Below are 18,680 nucleotides of genomic sequence, written 5' to 3' on the forward strand. Positions count from 1 at the left end.
TTTAGTAGTTATACACTATTTTAAGTCTTTATCAACCGTGTGTTGATAAATCACCTCCTTCTCCTCCCGTTGCCACTTGGGCTCCTTTTCTCTCCCTTCAGCTTCTCCTTCCTCCCTTCCTTAGGCTGTAAATTGTAATTTTTTTATTATTTATAATAGTCTTTTAGAGTTTATCAAAAAACTGCAAAACAGCGAATCCTTGAAAAGTGAACTGCGAAGTAGTGAGGGAACACTGTATTAAATTTAGAGCTGATGTGGTCTATCAAATGCAATTTTCTGAATCAGCACCTCAAATAACCCCAGGAACAGGCCTAAAAATGAAGACACTAAGGCGCCCCCACTTCCAGGCGCCACATGGAATGGCTCCGCTCAAGGGGAGGGAGGAGGAGAAGCAGCAGTCAGGAGGTTTGTTGTCATGCCTTTCGTGGATAGTCAGCCTCTCCCTTCTCGACGTCCCCGTTGCCTCGGCAAGGGTTTCGTGAGACCAGTCGCTCCTGTTGCAATGGTGTCATAAAGGTGAGGCCGTGGATCATATTTTAATTCTTGAGGACCACAGGTTGGGAACCACTGTGCTGGGGGGGGGGGGGAGAAGGACATGCTCTGCCTGCTTGATGGAGTCTTTCAATCTCAGTGCATTGACTATTGGCCCATGGTATTCCTTAGGGTTCTTGTACTTAGTGCTATTCAACAAAAAAAATCATTACAAGAGAATTTACTTTTGAGCTGTTTTGCATAAATGACAGACTTTATTCATCATCAACTCAGCCAGACTCTTGCAAGTTATTGTATACATACATATTATTGCTTACTTTCCCAATTCATTGTATAAGTATGATCAGAAAGCAGCAGTAAGCAAATCAGGGGATCAGTGACAGTCTGAAGTGTTATAACAATGCTTCCTCATTTTGGTGGAAGTATATACATTTCACAATAACAAAATAAGTTTATCTAATGTGCCTTAAGTGGTATATTTCTTGGTCTTCAAATAGATACTTCATTCTGGTTCCATGTGGTTTAAAAATTAGTATTCACTTCATGTATTAGGTATTAGCAAATAATGCCATAAACAGCTTTCAAACAGTGTTTACTAAGAATAAATAATAGCAGACATGAAAATATTTAGACACTGTATCAATATATTCACAGAATTTAAGTTAAAAACAAATCCAAAATTACTACCACTTGGGCATACAGTTTGATTTGTATAGAAAACAATCTCTTCAGATAAAGATATACATTTAAACAATACAGATTACAGTTAAAAACTGGATTTGGCTGCAAAACAAATCAACACATTCTACATCAGATACAAAAAACATTTTCAATTTAAGCAATGAAAGAAAAATCAAAGGAACTGGATGCAAACCACACTCCTTCATTTCCCAGGTAAATTAATCTCCCAATCCACTTAACATATCCCAGAGTTCTAACATAATTAGAAGTTCAGAGAGGAGGACAACATCTTCATCATAGTTATTCAGGAGCAGTTGACTTTTCAACTAAATAATGACAACACCTTAATTGCATTCAGCAGTAACAATATGCATTTGGGATTGGGCAAAACTGTTCTAGTTACAAGTGGCACCACAGATGTGGATTTTGAACAGGGCTTCAACATACCCACGCCATCTGTTCTGAACAATGTTCCTCCTAAATGGTGTTGACTTTATTGCAAAGTTCAGTGTGCATTACAGGTTTGAAAAAATGGTTTCAGTTTAATTGACTTCCTTTGGTGTTTAAACATGCAGTGTTCTTCCTAAACCCTTCATTACGGAATGGTTATGCAGAATATTTAAAAACAGCATATGGATTAGAGCCAGACTTAGCTATGCTTAGAGAAGTCTTGCTGAAAACATTGGAACTAAATTGATCATGTGTGGCTTATTTCCCTGTTGGGCCTATTCTGATTCTGGATCCAGCCTTCTATCTGAACAGTAACATAACAGTTCCTTGTCGTTGAAGGCTTTTATGGCCAGAATCACTGAGTTGCTGTGAGTTTTCTGGGCTGTACGGCCATGTTCCAGAAGCATTCTTTCCTGACATTTTGCCCACATCTATGGCAGGCAGCCTCAAAGGTTGCCTGCCATAGATGTGAGCGAAACATCAGGAAGGAATGCTTCTGGAACATGGCTGTACAGCCCAGAAAACTCACAGCAACCCAGTTTCTTAAATATTCCAAGATGCATTTAGTTGAATTGTTCGTGCTTTAAAATGTGTCCCATTGGCCTGTCTAGATTGAGTGATAGTAATTTCTACATTTTTCCTCCATAGCAATAAAAGAAAAAAAGATGAACTATTAGCTATATCAACTAGGAGTACTATCTGCAGTAAAGTGAGTACAGTGAATTAAATTTATGGTCATACAATTAAATCTAAATAGTTGCTAGTTCCAACTTGAATTGACCCATTACATTAATGGAACTTATGCAAGTGTTGATTTACCAACTCCTCACTGATTCAGTGGGTCTACTTTAGCTAGGTTTAAAGCAATCAACATCTAACTATGCATGGCAACATCTAACCTGAGCGGAATATACAAGAACTAAGCTAAACTAGGCCTTTTTAATTTGTTGCTGCAGATGTGGAAAAGGAGTGACACTGCAATACTGCCGCCACGTAGTTTCAGACTGCTCATTCACGTTGCAAACAAAGTGAATTCACATTAGCATGTAGTTCACATTAGTATGTAATTCGCATGTTACAGGCTTATGTGCTCTACTTCACTATACCATAAACAAATAAAGAAACAATTAAGACAGTCCCATTGCCTAACAGTATAAGACAGTATAAGTGCTTTCTTGGATCACACTGAAGGAATTGGTGTGTGGGGGTGGAGGGGGAGAGCAAAACTACACGATACTAAATATAGCTTCTGTGCCCTACAACATATATAAGATTCCTGGGCTGTGTGTGAACCACCATTATATTTATATATTTGTGTGTAGGTGTTCTGCATTTATTGTGATAAACATTACATTGAACCACCTTTTCATATAGTCAACTAAGTAACCATTCTATGGCTACTCATTCAATAAGGATACATTATTTTGGTCCAATTTTACCAACCAAGGACATTGTAAAATAGGAACTCTAAGCAAGACTGAAATAGTATAGTAAATGTATGTCTTGTGTAAAAAATAATATTTTAACTAAGCACCTGAAACCTCATTTTTGCTGCTTTATTCAGCTAACAAAGCTATTCCTACATAAGTGGCTCAAAAGAGTTATTAAGCATTTGTATTTATGCACACAAGAAAGAACTTTGTGAATAAATAATGGAAAGTGAATATGAGAGGAGATATTGAAAAGCATAATCAATGAACCATCCACCTATATTTTAAGTCTGGAAACAATCCAGCCAAACTGAAACATGTTAAAGTCCAATTGATTTCAATAGGAGAGAATTACTAATGTGCTCCTCTCCTCACTGGCATCAGTAAAACTCTAAAGTGCTTCACTTTGGCCAAATTCAGGCCCTCGATTATGAAAGAGGCACCCACCTACTATATGAAATTATAAATGATAATGACATTATGAATGCCACACTCAAGACATTAGCTTGGTTTGATTATTGCTTTGCATCCTCTTCCAGCAATGTGCGATTGCAGCTACAATGAAACAAGAAAATTTACCACAGTTAAATAGTCAGCTTGAAAAATCAACTCATGGATTGTTGCTCCGGCAGCAATAATAGCAAAATGAAAGGCTTTTGCATAATCCAAGTGATCAACTTGAATATTTGAAATCTGAAACTGATTCAGTTATGATTTTATAGGAAACGTATTCTTTTTGCAGTCCTCAAAAGTGACCAGTTCCACCTTTGTTGTAGCTGATGAAATGTAAGGGAAGATTTGAAAGGATATGGTTCTTTGAATTGTCTTCAGTTTTGAATGTGCTTTAGCTTGAAGATTTGCTGAGAGCACTGGCAGATCGGCGCAACTTCCCAGAGAGCTTGTTTTTTGTGGCACCTGCGAGTGTTGCTGGCATCTGCTCCGCTGACTCTGCCCCTACAGGGGCAGTTAGATCAGCACTCAGACTCGTAGTAAGACTGCCTAAAAATAAAAATCATGTTAGAACACAATCGGTTAGAAAATATCAAACATATACCGCTATATGATTGTCAGTATAAAGCAATATGAAATCCCACATCTTTAGGCAAGTCTACGGGGTATAAGCAGAAGCATAGAAGACTTATAAGTGACCAGTTTGTCTTATAAAGGGATGGGAATCATGTAACTCTCCAGACAGTGCTGGACTACAACTCCAATCATCCCTAGGCCATCATAACCAATGATGAAGAATGCAATTTCCATCCATCTTAAATGGGCAGGGAACGTCCAACATGAGGGCCACATGTGGCCCCCAAGACCATTTGGTCTGCCTTTCATCTCCCACCCAAATGCTAACCAAGTACTGACTTAGATCTGGTGCTTTTAACAATCCTTACAAAACTGAATCTCAGTTGAAGAAAAAAAACTCAGAAGTTGATGAAACAAACATGGATATGTTTCAAATCCACAATGCAGATTTAGAACACCAATCAAAGCAAAATAGCAGGAGGACTGCTGTTGCTCTATAGGATCCATGGCCGTGATTTGCATGGATTCTTTTTGCCTCATTTGTTGTGGTTGCAGGATCGGCACAGGGGCGTGAACTGTTGAATTGGCAGTACTGCAGGAAGTGGGAGGCAAGTTGCTATTTTGAACTACACCTTTCCCTCCTTAGTCCCTTCTCCTCTATCCCAGTGGATAACAGAGTTCTAATTAATATGCCTTTGCATCTCAGGCATTTACCCTACAATTTGGGCAGTTTCTGCCTGGTGTTATTTTGGCATGAATTTCCCAGCAGGTCATGATACAGAGGTAGAAAATGTCCAGCACTTGGGCTATATAAGGCTCATGAAATCATTTGGTTTGCTTTGGCACGAGGATGCCCGCTTAACCCGGTTCCTGTTGCTCCTCCGAGTTGCAATGCTGATTCTTCTGTGGACTACCCTTACTATTCAGACCCAAGATGCTTCCAGGTTTCTCTCCTCGTATAGGCGTGTTCTGCTTCTTCATCTCTGGTTTTTGCCAGCTTTGCTGAAGCCAGTAACTATGTGCACAGAGGCAATTGCCTGTGTTGGAACTTTTATTTAATGCTTAAATATAATATATAATTATATAATTAATAATACTATATAATTGCATAATTATTTTAAAGAAAGAAAGGTATGGCCCACAAATGATATACATATCCAAATGGCCCTTGGCATTTGGTTTCCCACCCATAGTCTTAAAGATCATCCCTGAAACCCTCTTTCTAGCTTCTCTTCTGGTACAAGAATTTTGTCTGAATATACTACAGTGGTCCCTCCAAATCTGTAAGATTGTTCTGGCCTACATTAGTAAATGGCATGTGGACACACTGAAGTGTGAACATTCACACTGCTGTGTGCTTATCCATGTTTTTTTCATATCTGTGGTGGGTCCTGGAACTGTATGTCATATCATGGGCCCACTGTATGTCGTAAGATTATTCTGACATTCTGTTTAGCAGAAAAAGACTTTGTTTACTGCCACCATAGTCATTTTCATTTGTAGGTCCAGAGGAGAATAAGAAAGACTGGTCTGGTTAATGGTAGTGTGTACTGAATGTAACAAATATAAAGCTGATATTTGTGTTGTTTATATGCAAGGGTGAAGGGTGGATAAGTGCTGCCAAAATACCAGGCGTATTATTAAATTGAAACAAGACATTCAGAAACATCATATATATAGTATTTCGGGAGCATTCTTCAGAGTACAGTTGCATGCCTGGATGCTTTAATTTTTTTTAAATGCTCATACAAAATAAATATCTTAATAAGGCAACAGGACTGTGATTCAGATTTATATGTAATGTGTCACTTCATATCTGATTGTTTGCATTTCAGTGTGACTACACAGAAAATTATTGGACTGGAGATGAATGAGGATATGAAAGTTCTCTCTGTTATGGCTCACTGAGATACTGAAATCATCAAATGCTGGGCAAACATTGTGAACTATCTCTAGACTAGAATCTCCCTCCCCTGATACCACTGATGGCAACTGTGGGTTCTAGTGACATATATGTAGCTAGCTTAGCAAAATAGCCACAACTTCACAGAAAGTGAAATTTAAGGCTGAGGCTTTAATCTTCTTGGCTAATTATGATTCCTACTTTCTATAACAAGTCTCTGCATAGTTGGCCAAGTCCCATAGCTCTGGCTTCTGGAAAGGGGTTGGGTTGATAGGTTGCTGAAATTCTCTCATGAGTCAATGGAAAGGATGATTTTATAGTTTTGTTATTGGGTGGGGGCTATGGAGGTGTCAGGAGTCACACACACACTGCCTTGTGAGATCTTTTACTCCTTAAAAGATGGTTAAGAACTAGTTTAATAAATGCAAATTGAAATTAGTGTTGTTCTTGGATTGGAGATCCTTCCAAACAATTCCCAGAATTAGGGTGTGATGTTGTACTGGAGCCTTTCCATAAGGACTTCACTGTAACTTACATCACTTTTCCCTCTTTGGTTTAGCTCATTTTCAATCAGTTGAGATAAAGTGGGAAAGAGAGCTTCTCTATAAATTGCCTTGTCTGCATCTGGTTGCGGACAGATATTGTGAGGGGCTTCCTACTGGTTTAAGTAGTATCTGTTTCTGTGACTTGGGCACATGGAATAAAAACACCAATTATGCTGTTTTAAGATACTGCTGCATCATAACAAAACTGCACCCAAGTCCAGATAATGCAACAATACTGAATATTATGCCAAGCTAATTTGCAGAAAATTCAGGAGGAGGAAACTTTAGCTGTTGCCCCATGATGCAATTCTGGAAGAACTAATGATTATTATTGGCTGCTTTTTCTCTCTTGAATAAGACTCAAAGTGTAGAAGAGACTCATAACCATGCAACAGAGGATATATTACCAGTGAAATTACCTGTGAAAAAGCTTAGGTATGTATATACAGTAGAGTCTCGCTTATCCAATATAAACGGGCCGGCAGAACATTGGATAAGTGAATATGTTGGATAATAAGGAGAGATTAAGGAAAAGCCTATTAAACATTAAATAAGGTTATGATTTTACAAATTAAGCACCAAAACATCATGTTATACAACAAATTTGACAAAAAGTAGTTCAATACATAGTAATGCTATGTAGTAATGACTGTATTTACGAATTTAGCACCAAAATATCACCACGTATTGAAAACATTGACTACAAAAATGCGTTGGATAATACAGAATGTTAGATAAGCGAGTGTTGGATAAGTGAGACTCTACTGTATTACTTTTTATGTCTGTAAGATGAAAAGTATCTGTGTTCAGTTGAACAGGAATAAGTTAATGCTAGATTCTAGTACATTATCTTGTAATAGACCCTTCAGGAAGATGAAATTTGAGGAAATGTACCAACCATGTTTAGTTTCCTACAACTGTTCTGAAAGAGCTGTGCTTCCCATCTTCTCTGAAAATAATTAAATCATGGCTTTAATTTGTATGATAGCCAAGATAGCTGTTACTTCATATTATCTTTTTACCTGAAACTCTATCTCTTTATACTAACTGATCACTCCGTTGTGTAGAGAAACAAAGTAAGAAACAGTTTGAAATTTTGGATGCAAGTCATTCTTGAACCTTGTGTGAGATAGCTGGAAACTGATTTCAATCCTCCAAATGTTTTAAAATGACAGTTGTACCATGTACTCTACATAAACATTTTAAAAATAATTTCTCTTCATCATATTTGACCCTCACAATTTTGTTGCAGAATTTCATGTAGCACACTGATTGCCTAAACAGATGAGGCAATGTTTATTTGAAGCAGTGGTTCTCAACCTGTGGGTCGTCAGATGTTTTGGCTTTCAACTCCCAGAAATGCTTAACACCTGGTAAACTAGCTGGGATTTCTGGGAGTTGTAGGCCAAAACACTTGGAGATCCACAGGTTGAGAACCACTGATTTAAAGGATACCAAATTACTTCTCAGTCAGTCAGCCTTCAAAGGGACTTACTAAGACATGCATTCAAAATCTGCGGTACAGCCCTACACCTTACTCAGAAGTATACCACACTGTATTCAGTGGGGCTGAAACTAATGCTTGTTTAGGACTGCAGTCTAAACCTCATTTCTTCTCACTAAATCAAAAGCCTAAGAATTAGAGAGTGTATGTATGTGTACATGCAGGAAAGTGAGCATGCAACTCTCATAGTTAGTTCTCAAACACAATTATATCCAATGCTCCAAGGAACAGAAAATGCATGCTGCAATCAAGCACAGGTGTTGCTGGTGTGTCTCAGAAGATTCCTGCAAATGCAAATACCATTTCATCAGCAATCTTGTAGTATAGAAGTTTCAAACCCAGTTGCCCGTCTTTTGAAACACTATAATATAATATAATTTCATAATGTACCAAAGTCTGCATACAATTTTTTTTCTGGAAAAGGAATTTTATCAACAGAATACAACTCTGGTGGATACTGTTGGTGAATAAAAACTATTTTACCACTGAGTTACTTGATTTTGTTAAACTATTTAAAATATGAAAAATGTTGTGCCTGTACTGGGAATTTTATTATTTCTATATACATACCTGTTTGTTTTGTCAGAATGCCATTAATTCTGAGTCCCTTTCGGGGTGAGAAGAGCGGGGTATAAATATAGCAAATAAATAAATAAATAAATAAATAAATGGAATGATTTGTGTGAAAGCATATACCATCTGCTTTTGTTGTTGTGCCAGTTCACCAGGAGGGAGTGTGGGATGACCCAATAGAAAATTACTGGGAAAATGGTCTGCCATTATGGCGTTCCAACTAGAAAACAAGGTACATTAGCAGCAATTTATTGCATTTAACAATGCAAGCAACTATCACACGAATCAATCCATGCTTTCACGTCTTGGTGAAAACTATGAACCAAATAACTACACAGCAATCACTAGGATAGCATTTTTGTATTCAAGATGGCCTGCTCCTATCCCGACAACCTTATTCGTACTGGTTCCTAAAGGGCTTTTTCCTCACATCAATTTCCACATATTTGTCAGCCAAATGAACCACATCCAACTGGCCCACAAATTATATCCCTAGTTTATGTATTTCCCATTTGATTTAATGCATTGTTTTTTTATGTTGTATAGGAAACTCCCTGAATGTTTTTGTTTGTTCTATAATTCCTTGATTACTGGCCACGTTGTCTGATCCTTGCAGGAGGGCACCATGCTGCCCATTCCAGGTCATTTCTTCAGATATCTTCCAAGAAAAGCTAATGTTTTTCATTCTAACAGGACATGGTAGGGCAAAACATTCAAAAGCACCAACTTTCCATACTTTGGTCCTGATATAGCTTTCAATTTGTAACTGAAAAATGTTACTGATTGGTGGTGCTGATATTTTCCCAATGTATCACAATAAAGCATCCTAGGTTGCTCACTTAGTTAAGAAAGGTGTTAAGCAGAGCCCATTCTATCGAGTGCTGGATTCAGACTGCCCAGCTAAAGATGAGACCAATTCAAGTAGGAGGCAGTAAGCAGGCCAGCACTTATCTAAGTGGGGTGGACTCAAAGCTAGTGTGGTGAAGTTTTGCTTGCATTGTTGTATCTCTTAATTGTTGTGAGAAGTATATCCAAATTATCCTTTCTATCTATCAGTTACAATAGAACTAAACCTTTATGGCATCTACCAGCAATATACTGGAGTGCTGTAATTTTATTGCAGGATTTTGCTACCATGATTTTCAGAGATGTTCAACATTTCTTATGTGTGTGTGTGGATGTCTCCCCATCACAATGTGTCATGAGAAGGGTCCAAATGTGTAATCTTCCTATGGATATTTTTTCCGACTGCAACTGGTTCCAGTTTCATTACACACAAAATACCAAGCATGCAAACAAAGGGTGCCAATGATCCTTTCCCATGTTTAGGATGGCAATGAGCTGATAGCCTCTTTCAGCCAATGGAAAAGATTTAAGTTCAGACTGTTCAGTAAGATCTGGAGTAGAACAAATAAAAGATAACATCTTGGATAGCAAACATTAAAAGTAACTGTAGGGGAAAATGGTGGGAAGGGAACAGTAAAAGCCAAGCCTATGAATCAGCATATTGGTAAGGTAGTAATTCATACCCCAAATTACATACAGATGTGGTTAATGGGAGTCTGATGGATCTGACTGTAACCAAAGATCTCATCACATCTAATATTATCTCAACCCCAGAGAACAAGAATCTCATCTCAATGTTCATTTGATCTGATTGGCCTCTAGTGCAGCAAATGCATCACACAAATGTGTTTTTATTTTTTGTATTTTAGCAAAGTATCATATCACATTTATATCAACCAAAGGCATTTCCTCCTTACAGAGTATGCACCTGCAAAAGGAAGATGGTTAAATCTGAGAAGCAATGTTGCATCATTACTGAACAGCTACAACATGTAGCTTTGCTTCAGAGCAAGTTAAATGTTCTGAACATGGAGCAGCTTAGATAATTTTAATATTGAATTAAAAAGAGCTCAGTTAACTTCTCTCTTGGGAGCTTACTGAAAGAGTGGAGATTAAGTACTTGCTTTTTAACCTACCAGTATTTATACTACAATTAATTTGTAGAAGAGGGGAAAGTTTATAGTAAGTTAATTATAGTATATGCAAAGACTTTCTTTGTGAGAAACACATATAGGACTGATAGTTCAGGAAGATGCCAAAGAAAATATACTTTCCCCCCAAATGAGCAAGGTAAAAAAAAAATCACACCATGCAAGCATCTAACATGAGCACCTCATGTATATGGAAAGATGCACAGGGAAGATAGGCAAGCACATGCAAAAAAGGGCAACCACAACCATTGACCTTCTGTGATAATTCATACAACATTCCATAAGAATTTCAAAGATGGACATTCCTTCAGTGAAAATGTTCTTCTGCCATGTTAACTATGCTACTAGTTTTATAGCTCCCTTTGAACCTGATTGATGGAGGACAAAGAAAGTTTATGTTTAAAGTCTATTTAATTACTTACCTTTTTGGCTGGTTACTATAAGTTTGTATGATGTGTTTGTTTACTGTTTTGTTTTTATTGTTTATGATGGCACTGAATGTTTGCCATCTTTTACTGGAAACCGCCTTGAGTCCCCCCAGAAAAATAGGGCGAGTTATAAAGAATTATTATTATTATTATTATTATTATTATTATTATTATTATTATGGAATAAAAAGAAACAAGTGCTGCAGAATTAGCAAATAATTGGAAAAGGTGAAACACACAAAGATTATGTGGGGGGGGGGGCGGGGGGGGGGGGAAAGAAAACACTTGTCATGAGTCTGACCTGCTCATTACAGAATATGCGACTTTCCTGATATGCCATTTTACTCCAGCAAAATGCAATAGAAAACCCTCTTCCCAAAAAATAATGTAATAATATAAATGTTACAGTATTTCAGTACAAAGCACAGAGGATACATTTATGACTGATTCTGAATTAACATAAAACAGCCCAAAATATATAGGGTATATATAGGATAGTTTTTACAATGCAGTTTTATTCTTTTCAAATAATAAAAGGAATCCACCAATCTCAAGAAGAATCAGTACTCTCAGTTGAATTATTTCAATTAATTTTAAGATTTAGCATTTTAAGATAGTTAAAAAAGAATATGTAAACATGTCTTACTTTGTGATAGCCAAATGTTCTGCTCTCCTTAGAAATATTGCTTGTCTATAGTTTACTAGAAGATAATCTAAAGTAAGAAACACAGCTAACAAAGGATGGGGATGATGGCAAACCATCTATCTGCCTTAGCCATTTGACAGGTTACTTTTTGGGTGTCATCCATTCTATCAGTCTGTGAGCTGGTTTTGTAAGAGTTAATTCACTGCCTCAGCAACTCAGCCACCAACGAGTCCATCCAGGCAGCAATGCACTGCTGCCCAGCAGCTTCCTTCCTTTTCAACATTGCACTGGAAATTACCCAAACAAGCAGAACCAAGCAGACTGCAAAGGTCACACCTGGCGTGTGGCCAGCCTGCTTTCCAGCTCCGAAAAGGCACCCCCAATTGCCAGGTTCAGGGCAGCCTTGTGTTTTTCCTCCTTTGTTTCTTTTTTCCTCCCCCAGCTGTTCCATTCATAGGCCCAAGCTTAGCAATCTGCCCTTCCCAGAAAAGGAGCCCCTTATTAAGCCAAGCTAACTCAAAAGGGCCAGCACAGCACGTGCCGCTCCTTATCGGCACCATCTCAAGATCCTATTCCATGGTGCTTAGGCAACAAAAAAAGTAAATGGACTTAACTCCCATTGGCTCCCCTGCAGCAATTCAAACAAAAGTGCAAAGCAACAAAGACATTTCCCCCCATGGCAGGTGTTGGTGTCAGATTCCGCCTGAAGCAAACAGGAGCAGAAGAAAAGTGTGTGGGGGGGGTATGCTTTCCAGTGAAGTTTAGACATGCAGGGGCAGAGAGCGCCAGTAGCGAGCTTCTTATTGCTGCTGCTTAGCAGGATGGGCATAGCAAGATTCCCTTATTTCTAAAATAGCACCCAGTGGAAAAGCAGGAGACCAACCCAGATTAAATGATGGCTGTTTCAACTTTATGCAAGCAACAGAAGGAATTTGGTTAGTAAATTGAGCATGATGCCATGTGAGCAACCTCTTACCTTTCTCAATTACTGTAATGAGATCTTTACATATTTTAATCTAAAGGGAAAGAACACAAAATTATGTAAATATGGGAATAGCGCACCTGCTGCTCTAATGACAGCCTTGTACACATTACTTACACAGAGTTATTAATGGGGGAAAAACTGCAAGTTGTGTGAGTTAACAGGAACGATATTTCCAGTGCCTATAATTTGGAAATGGAACTAATGAACATTAGCACCATTACTGTGTGAGATGTAGGTGGTAAATTGCTTTTCCAACACATCTTACTTCCCCCACAGCTGTTCGAAAAAAAGAAGAGGTAGAAAAATTGAGAGGAAATTTTGAAATAGTAATATTTCCCTACACAAAACATTCATTTGTTGCATTTTCTTGTGACAAAGGGGACCACATAAATTATTTCACACAGAGAAAATCCAAAATGTTTTGATGTCTATCAATATGCATCATATTCCACAACATTATTTACTGCGGAGGTTAAAGTGTGCTGATGCGAAATGGTCTATATTTTATACATACTGACATATTTAAAGTGAAAATTCTAACTGGAACATTAGCTCTGCTCAAATAGGCAATTCCTCCAGACCTCTAATCTTGATTATAGTTTGTGATCCTTGAGTATAAGACATCTTAAGGGTGTGGCCGAACCAAAAGATGGGGTATTAGTTGGGCAACAAAAATAAATGCAAGACAAGGTATTCAACAGTAAACACATAAGCATGCCTTCCACTATAGGTAAACTGATCGGGCAGATACTCCCTGTAATAGTGACTTGCATAGAAAGAAATCTGGTATGGAACAACTCAGTCATTGACTTCTTCCTTTATTCCATCTAGTAGGAACATATTCAGCAATTTTAGCAGCTCCAAATAAGTGGCATTTAATTGTCCAAAAACACCTTCCATTACCATTTCAACAGGGTTAGATAAATAGTCATCGACCTGATTGGCTAAACTTGGAATAGCATTACATTACATCTCTCTATATAAAAGTCAACGTCTGTCTGTATGTTGGTTGGTTGGTACCATAAAGGCTACTGCATGGCTGATGGATCTGGACCAATCCTGGCACACAGACCCTTCATTATCCAACTTCAAATAATGGAGGGGTTTTAATTAAAAAACCAAAACCAAAACCCCTTTCAGGCCCAGGGATGAGGGAAAGAAAAAGGAACAAATCGGATTGGCTGTTACTAGGCGAATTGGTCCTTTTGGGAAGAAAATGGAGTGAAGCAAATTGGCTGCTGCTAAGTGACATGTATATGAGGGTAAGGAAGGAAGGATGGAAGAAAGGAAAGAAAAAGAATGGAAGGAAAGGAAGGGAGAAAAGAAGATGGGAAAGTGGGAGGAGAAAGAAAAAAGAAGAGAGAGGAAAGGCAAAGAAGAGGCGGGAAGGTGTATGAAAGCAATGGAGGAAGGAAAGAAAGACCCACAAAGAAAATGCATACACCTGTTCTTTGATTCTGCATATAATTGGGTCAATGACTACTACTAATAGGAAAACATTCAGAAACCTACCTGTACTACAGCATTGTGACTAGTTGCATATTGTAGCTTGATGGTTAGTGAAGCAAGCTGTTCATTTGATAGTGTTGCAAAGAGAGTTGCAAAAAATCCATTGGACTGAAAGTACCTTGTTACTTGTAGGACCACTGTTCCATTAAATATTATATATTGAATAGACACTAAAGCAGACATGGACAAACTTCAGTCCTCCAGGTGTTCGGACTTCAACTCCTACAATTCCTGGCCTCAGGCCCTTTCCATTTAAGTGGCTGAGGGGAAAGAGGCAAGGGCCCGAGGCTAGGAATTGTGGGAGTTGAAGTCCAAACACCTGGAAGGCCGAAATTTGCCCATACCTGCTCTAAAGGCTACTGCCCTGGGTTGACTGTACCCTAAAGCTTATGAAAAAAGATCTATCCCCTTTTCTGAGCAGAGTGGCAAAAACGCAAGAGCTTAGTGAATTCCAGGAGAATCTAAACAAAGCAACAACTCCACTATTCTCTCTGCTGTGGCATCACTTCTGGCCTTTTTCAATGCCTCCATGAGGAAATGGTGGTGGCGGAGGCTGCTAGGCCAGCTGCTCCCCCCAAAGTGATATTGATGCTTTCCCTTCCATGTAGAATGACCTTCGATGTATCCACAGGTCATATTCAAATCCAAAATCTTGGCTTCGGAACCTGGACTTATATATGATGCGATCTTATACATGAGTAGAGTTAACCTCAAGAAATGGGGCTACAAAGTGGAGTCCACGATATGTCAGTGTGGAGAAGAGCAAACCACAGACCACTTACTACAATGCAGTCTGAGTCCTGCCACATGCACAATGAAAGACCTTCTTAACAGCGACATCAAAGGCACTTCAAGTGGCCAATTTCTGGTCAAAGGAAATTTAGAATAATGTTTTCAGCTTTGTTTATGGTTTTTATACATTATAACTGTATTCTCAATTCATTTCTGACACGACAAAGAGCATACATGAGTATATACGGTATTCTTCCTTATTCATGGGCATGACTGAGGCCTATGACACATTTCTAGCATTTTGATCAGCTCCAAAATGCCCTCACCAATGTTTGCTTCAACAAAACTCTGGGGTAGCACAGACTTACTGATGGCCAAGGATGTGCTGAGCTGTGTGACAACAAATTTTTCATGGTCTCTGTCTGCTTTTGTCACAATGACTTTCCCGATGGTAAAGATCATGGTCATCTGGATTTATATTAATTTAGAATCATATTATATAATAGTACGTTGGTATTCTGAAATAAATGTTGATTCATAGCTTTCTTGTTATAGGAAGAATTTTATTTATGTAACAGGAATAGATCTTAGTGAATCACCCAGAAGCTTTGTAAGTAAAATATGCTTCAAACTTGCATCCATACTATATCACTGTAGAGAAATACTAAGCCCTACTAACAACAATGGTGGCCAGCAGAATTACATACAGGGATACATTTGTTAGAAGAGCTACTAAGGGCCTTTCCATACATGGCCAAATCCCAGGAGGGATGCGGATATTTAATCCCCATTCCTTCTAGGATTCAGGTTCCAAACCAGCCCCAAACCCCACGCTTTTACTGGGGTGGTGGCTACATGCCCTCCCATATGAACCAGAGGTTGACTCAGGAGAGCATCTAGCCAGCTCCCAACCGTCCCTTTCACCCCAAAGCTTACCTGAGAGGCCTGGCTGCCTGCTTATTTTGATGTGTCAGGCGCTTTTGCCAAGGGGTCTAACATGCAGCCAGGCCCCTCAGGTAAGTTCCCCGCTTTCTGGGGAAAAGCGGGGGGGGGGGGGCTGGAAGGGGAGGGAGGGCGCCATGTCGCTCCTTTGGATCTTAGAGGCCAAAGAACTGGGATGGCAATGGAGATGGACCTTGGGGATTGCGGAACCCCGTCCTGCGAGTCAATCCTCACAGGCACACACCTGGAAAGATCCAAACTTTCAGTAAGGTACAGATCTTTCCAGGTGTTAAATTAATTTGGATTAATCCTGCTTTACCTGAGATGTCATTCGGATGCTTCAGGTAAACCCCTGAACTGTTGCGGGATTTGGGTTTGTGAAGAAGGGCCCAAGAGAGACACAATTAAAGGTAACCCTCAAACCTTATGAGAATAGTTGAATATTTATGGGGGAAAAAAATCTTTACTAAGCTATTGAAGTTGGAATTGGTGATGTATGCTCCCAGTGTTGTGATTCAGATGCCAAAACTTATTATTGTGATTGTGAGAACAGAGCAAATATAGGCAGGTCTGGGGCCCAAAATACCACTGGGATCTGGTACCTGCCTCTAAAAATGGAACTACCAGTGTTCAGAAATCCAATTCCACTTTCTTGAAAAGCTCGTCTAACCTCATGTTGGGAGGCCTATGTGTTTCACAAAGCTATGTATTTTCTTCTGAACCAAACTAAACCAAAAGCACCCTCACCTTCTTAACATGAAACCTCCCCAACATGGCTATTTCATGTTGTTAAGAGAGCAGGGAGATGAGTGATGCCTATCCTGTAGCTAGATAGGCATCTCCAGAGACTTCACAGGTCCTTGTGAACACTCTGTGGATAATGCCAACTATGTACCCATTCGCTCACCTGTTCAACTACACAGAAATGGCTTTATTGGGGTGGGTGGGTGGAGGTGGCAGCAGCTGTGTTGTTTTCAAGATTAATTTGAGACAAGGTTGTCACTGCATGATAGGAATAGAATTCTAACCTATGCAACAGTCATAAAAGTGAGCAGGGATGATTTACGTCTGACTTATTCCAACTCACTTATGACTGTTAACAGGTTCTATTCTAACCTATCCATGTCATCCCCAATTCTCCAACAGGATGCCTGCCACTTAGTTTTAATAAAAAAAGGGAGGGGATGATTTATCTGAGAGCCATGCTTCAAAGAAACTTTCAGCACAGAAGTGTCCTTTTCTACATGATGTCCTTTGTGTGTGTTTTTATAGGGTGTTCTTGGGACTGCAAATTTAGGTGGTGGCCTGCAAGCAATACATTACCTATTTTGGGTACAAAGGAATCTAAATGATTTGTTTAAATGCAAAAGGGATTTCTGATCCAGGTATCAACAGGCTTAAAGAGCCTTACTTGTGCACATGGATATTAACAAGTCAGATCTGTGGAAGTTAAAGGAAGAACGCTAATTGACAGGTAATCAATTAGCTAACTCTGCCTTTTTGCAGTGAGGACTGAAAATAAAAAAGAGTCGAATTTCCAGTGTTCTGGTGTAATTCTTATTTGTTTCAGAGGATGTTGATTATTGCCACAGTTTTTATTTTTAAGTTCTACTCAATTCTGTTGGTTGTCATCCTGGACTCCGCAAGTCTCCAGTCCCCAATGAATAGCTAGACTAGAAAACAGGATTAGAATGAGGGAGCCCATTCTCTATTCCCATGCATGCCTTCTTAGAGGGGGTCTTTCCTGTCTCTATTCTCCCTGTTTGACCATTATCACCTCCCCCATTTGAAGATGTAGCAATGTGATCTCTTTGAGGTATGAAGTAACTTCCTTAATAGGTGTAACTCATGATTTCACAGTCACCATGACGACTATAGGGCTATCCCAGGTGATATCTGGTCCCACCCATCAAGCTGGACACACACTCGACCTGGTTTTTATTGCGGTTGATGGTGAGGTTGGAGTGGAAGAGCAAAACATTCTTCCATTGTCATGGTCCAACCATCATCTGATCAGTTTAAGACTTACTGCGTCCTCGAACCTCCGCAGGGGTGGGGGACCCATTAAGATGGTCTGCCCCAGGAGACTGGATCCAGATAGATTCCTGAAGTCTCTTGAGGATTTTCCTGTCAGGGAGGCTGATGATCTTGTTGATGCCCTGGTGGATCGCTATAATGGCGAAATGTCCAGGGCAATTGACACGATTGCCCCCGAACGTCCCCTCTCGTTGCGTAGAGCCACTTCAGCTCCCTGGTTTTCTGAGGAGCTGGCAGTGATGAAGCGCTCAAGAAGGAGACTAGAATGCGTCTGGCGGACATCCCGCAGTGTATCTGACCGAGCACGGGCTAGAGCCGCTTTAAGGCCTACTCCGCGGCTTTGCTGGCAGCCAGGAATGCTTTCTCGACTGCCCGCATAGCAACTGCAAAGAATAGATCTTCAGAGTCGTTCCGGGTAGTCGGGGAGCTCCTTCACCCTCCTGAGGGTGGAGGGCTCCCTGAAGACTCAGCAACTCGGTGCAGCGAGTTTGCGCACCATTTTGCAGATAAAGTTGCTCAGATACGCATCAAGTTGGACGCTAGTTTTGATGCAGTGCCAAATGAGGTAACCGAGACACCTGTCTGTTCGACCTTGTTGGAAAAATGTCATCCTGCACTGCTTAAGTCTCTATAGTTAGATAGGAAGCCTAGAAAGGAATTAGGGACACCTTCCCCAGTTCCTTGTATGCTTTGATTAGGCTTCACCATTGTTTCCTGCTTCCCATCCTATTTAGGTCAGCCCACCCTTTGATGTTTCTAGAAATGTGATCTCTCCTAGGGCTTTGACGTAACTTCCCCAA

At 39.5% G+C, this 18,680-nt stretch overlaps 1 protein-coding gene across 5 annotated transcripts in view; it reads right to left on the reverse strand.

Annotated features, from left to right (window-relative positions):
• Positions 1-711: 711 nt before the first annotated feature.
• Positions 712-18,680, reverse strand: part of ralgapa2 (Ral GTPase activating protein catalytic subunit alpha 2) — a 205,701-nt gene continuing 187,732 nt past the window's right edge. For 4 of the 5 annotated variants that reach the window (XM_008109089.3, XM_062977917.1, XM_062977916.1 and 1 more), the window contains one exon: positions 712-4,052. In XM_008109089.3, the coding sequence (XP_008107296.1) occupies positions 3,898-4,052 (155 nt within the window). In that variant the 3' untranslated portion in view covers positions 712-3,897. Of the gene's footprint in view, positions 4,053-12,651; positions 12,692-18,680 lie in introns of all 5 variants that reach the window. The other variant, XM_062977918.1, reaches the window with a different exon arrangement.

This window comes from Anolis carolinensis, chromosome 4 (assembly GCF_035594765.1).
Source record: "Anolis carolinensis isolate JA03-04 chromosome 4, rAnoCar3.1.pri, whole genome shotgun sequence".
Lineage (NCBI taxonomy): Eukaryota > Metazoa > Chordata > Lepidosauria > Squamata > Dactyloidae > Anolis > Anolis carolinensis.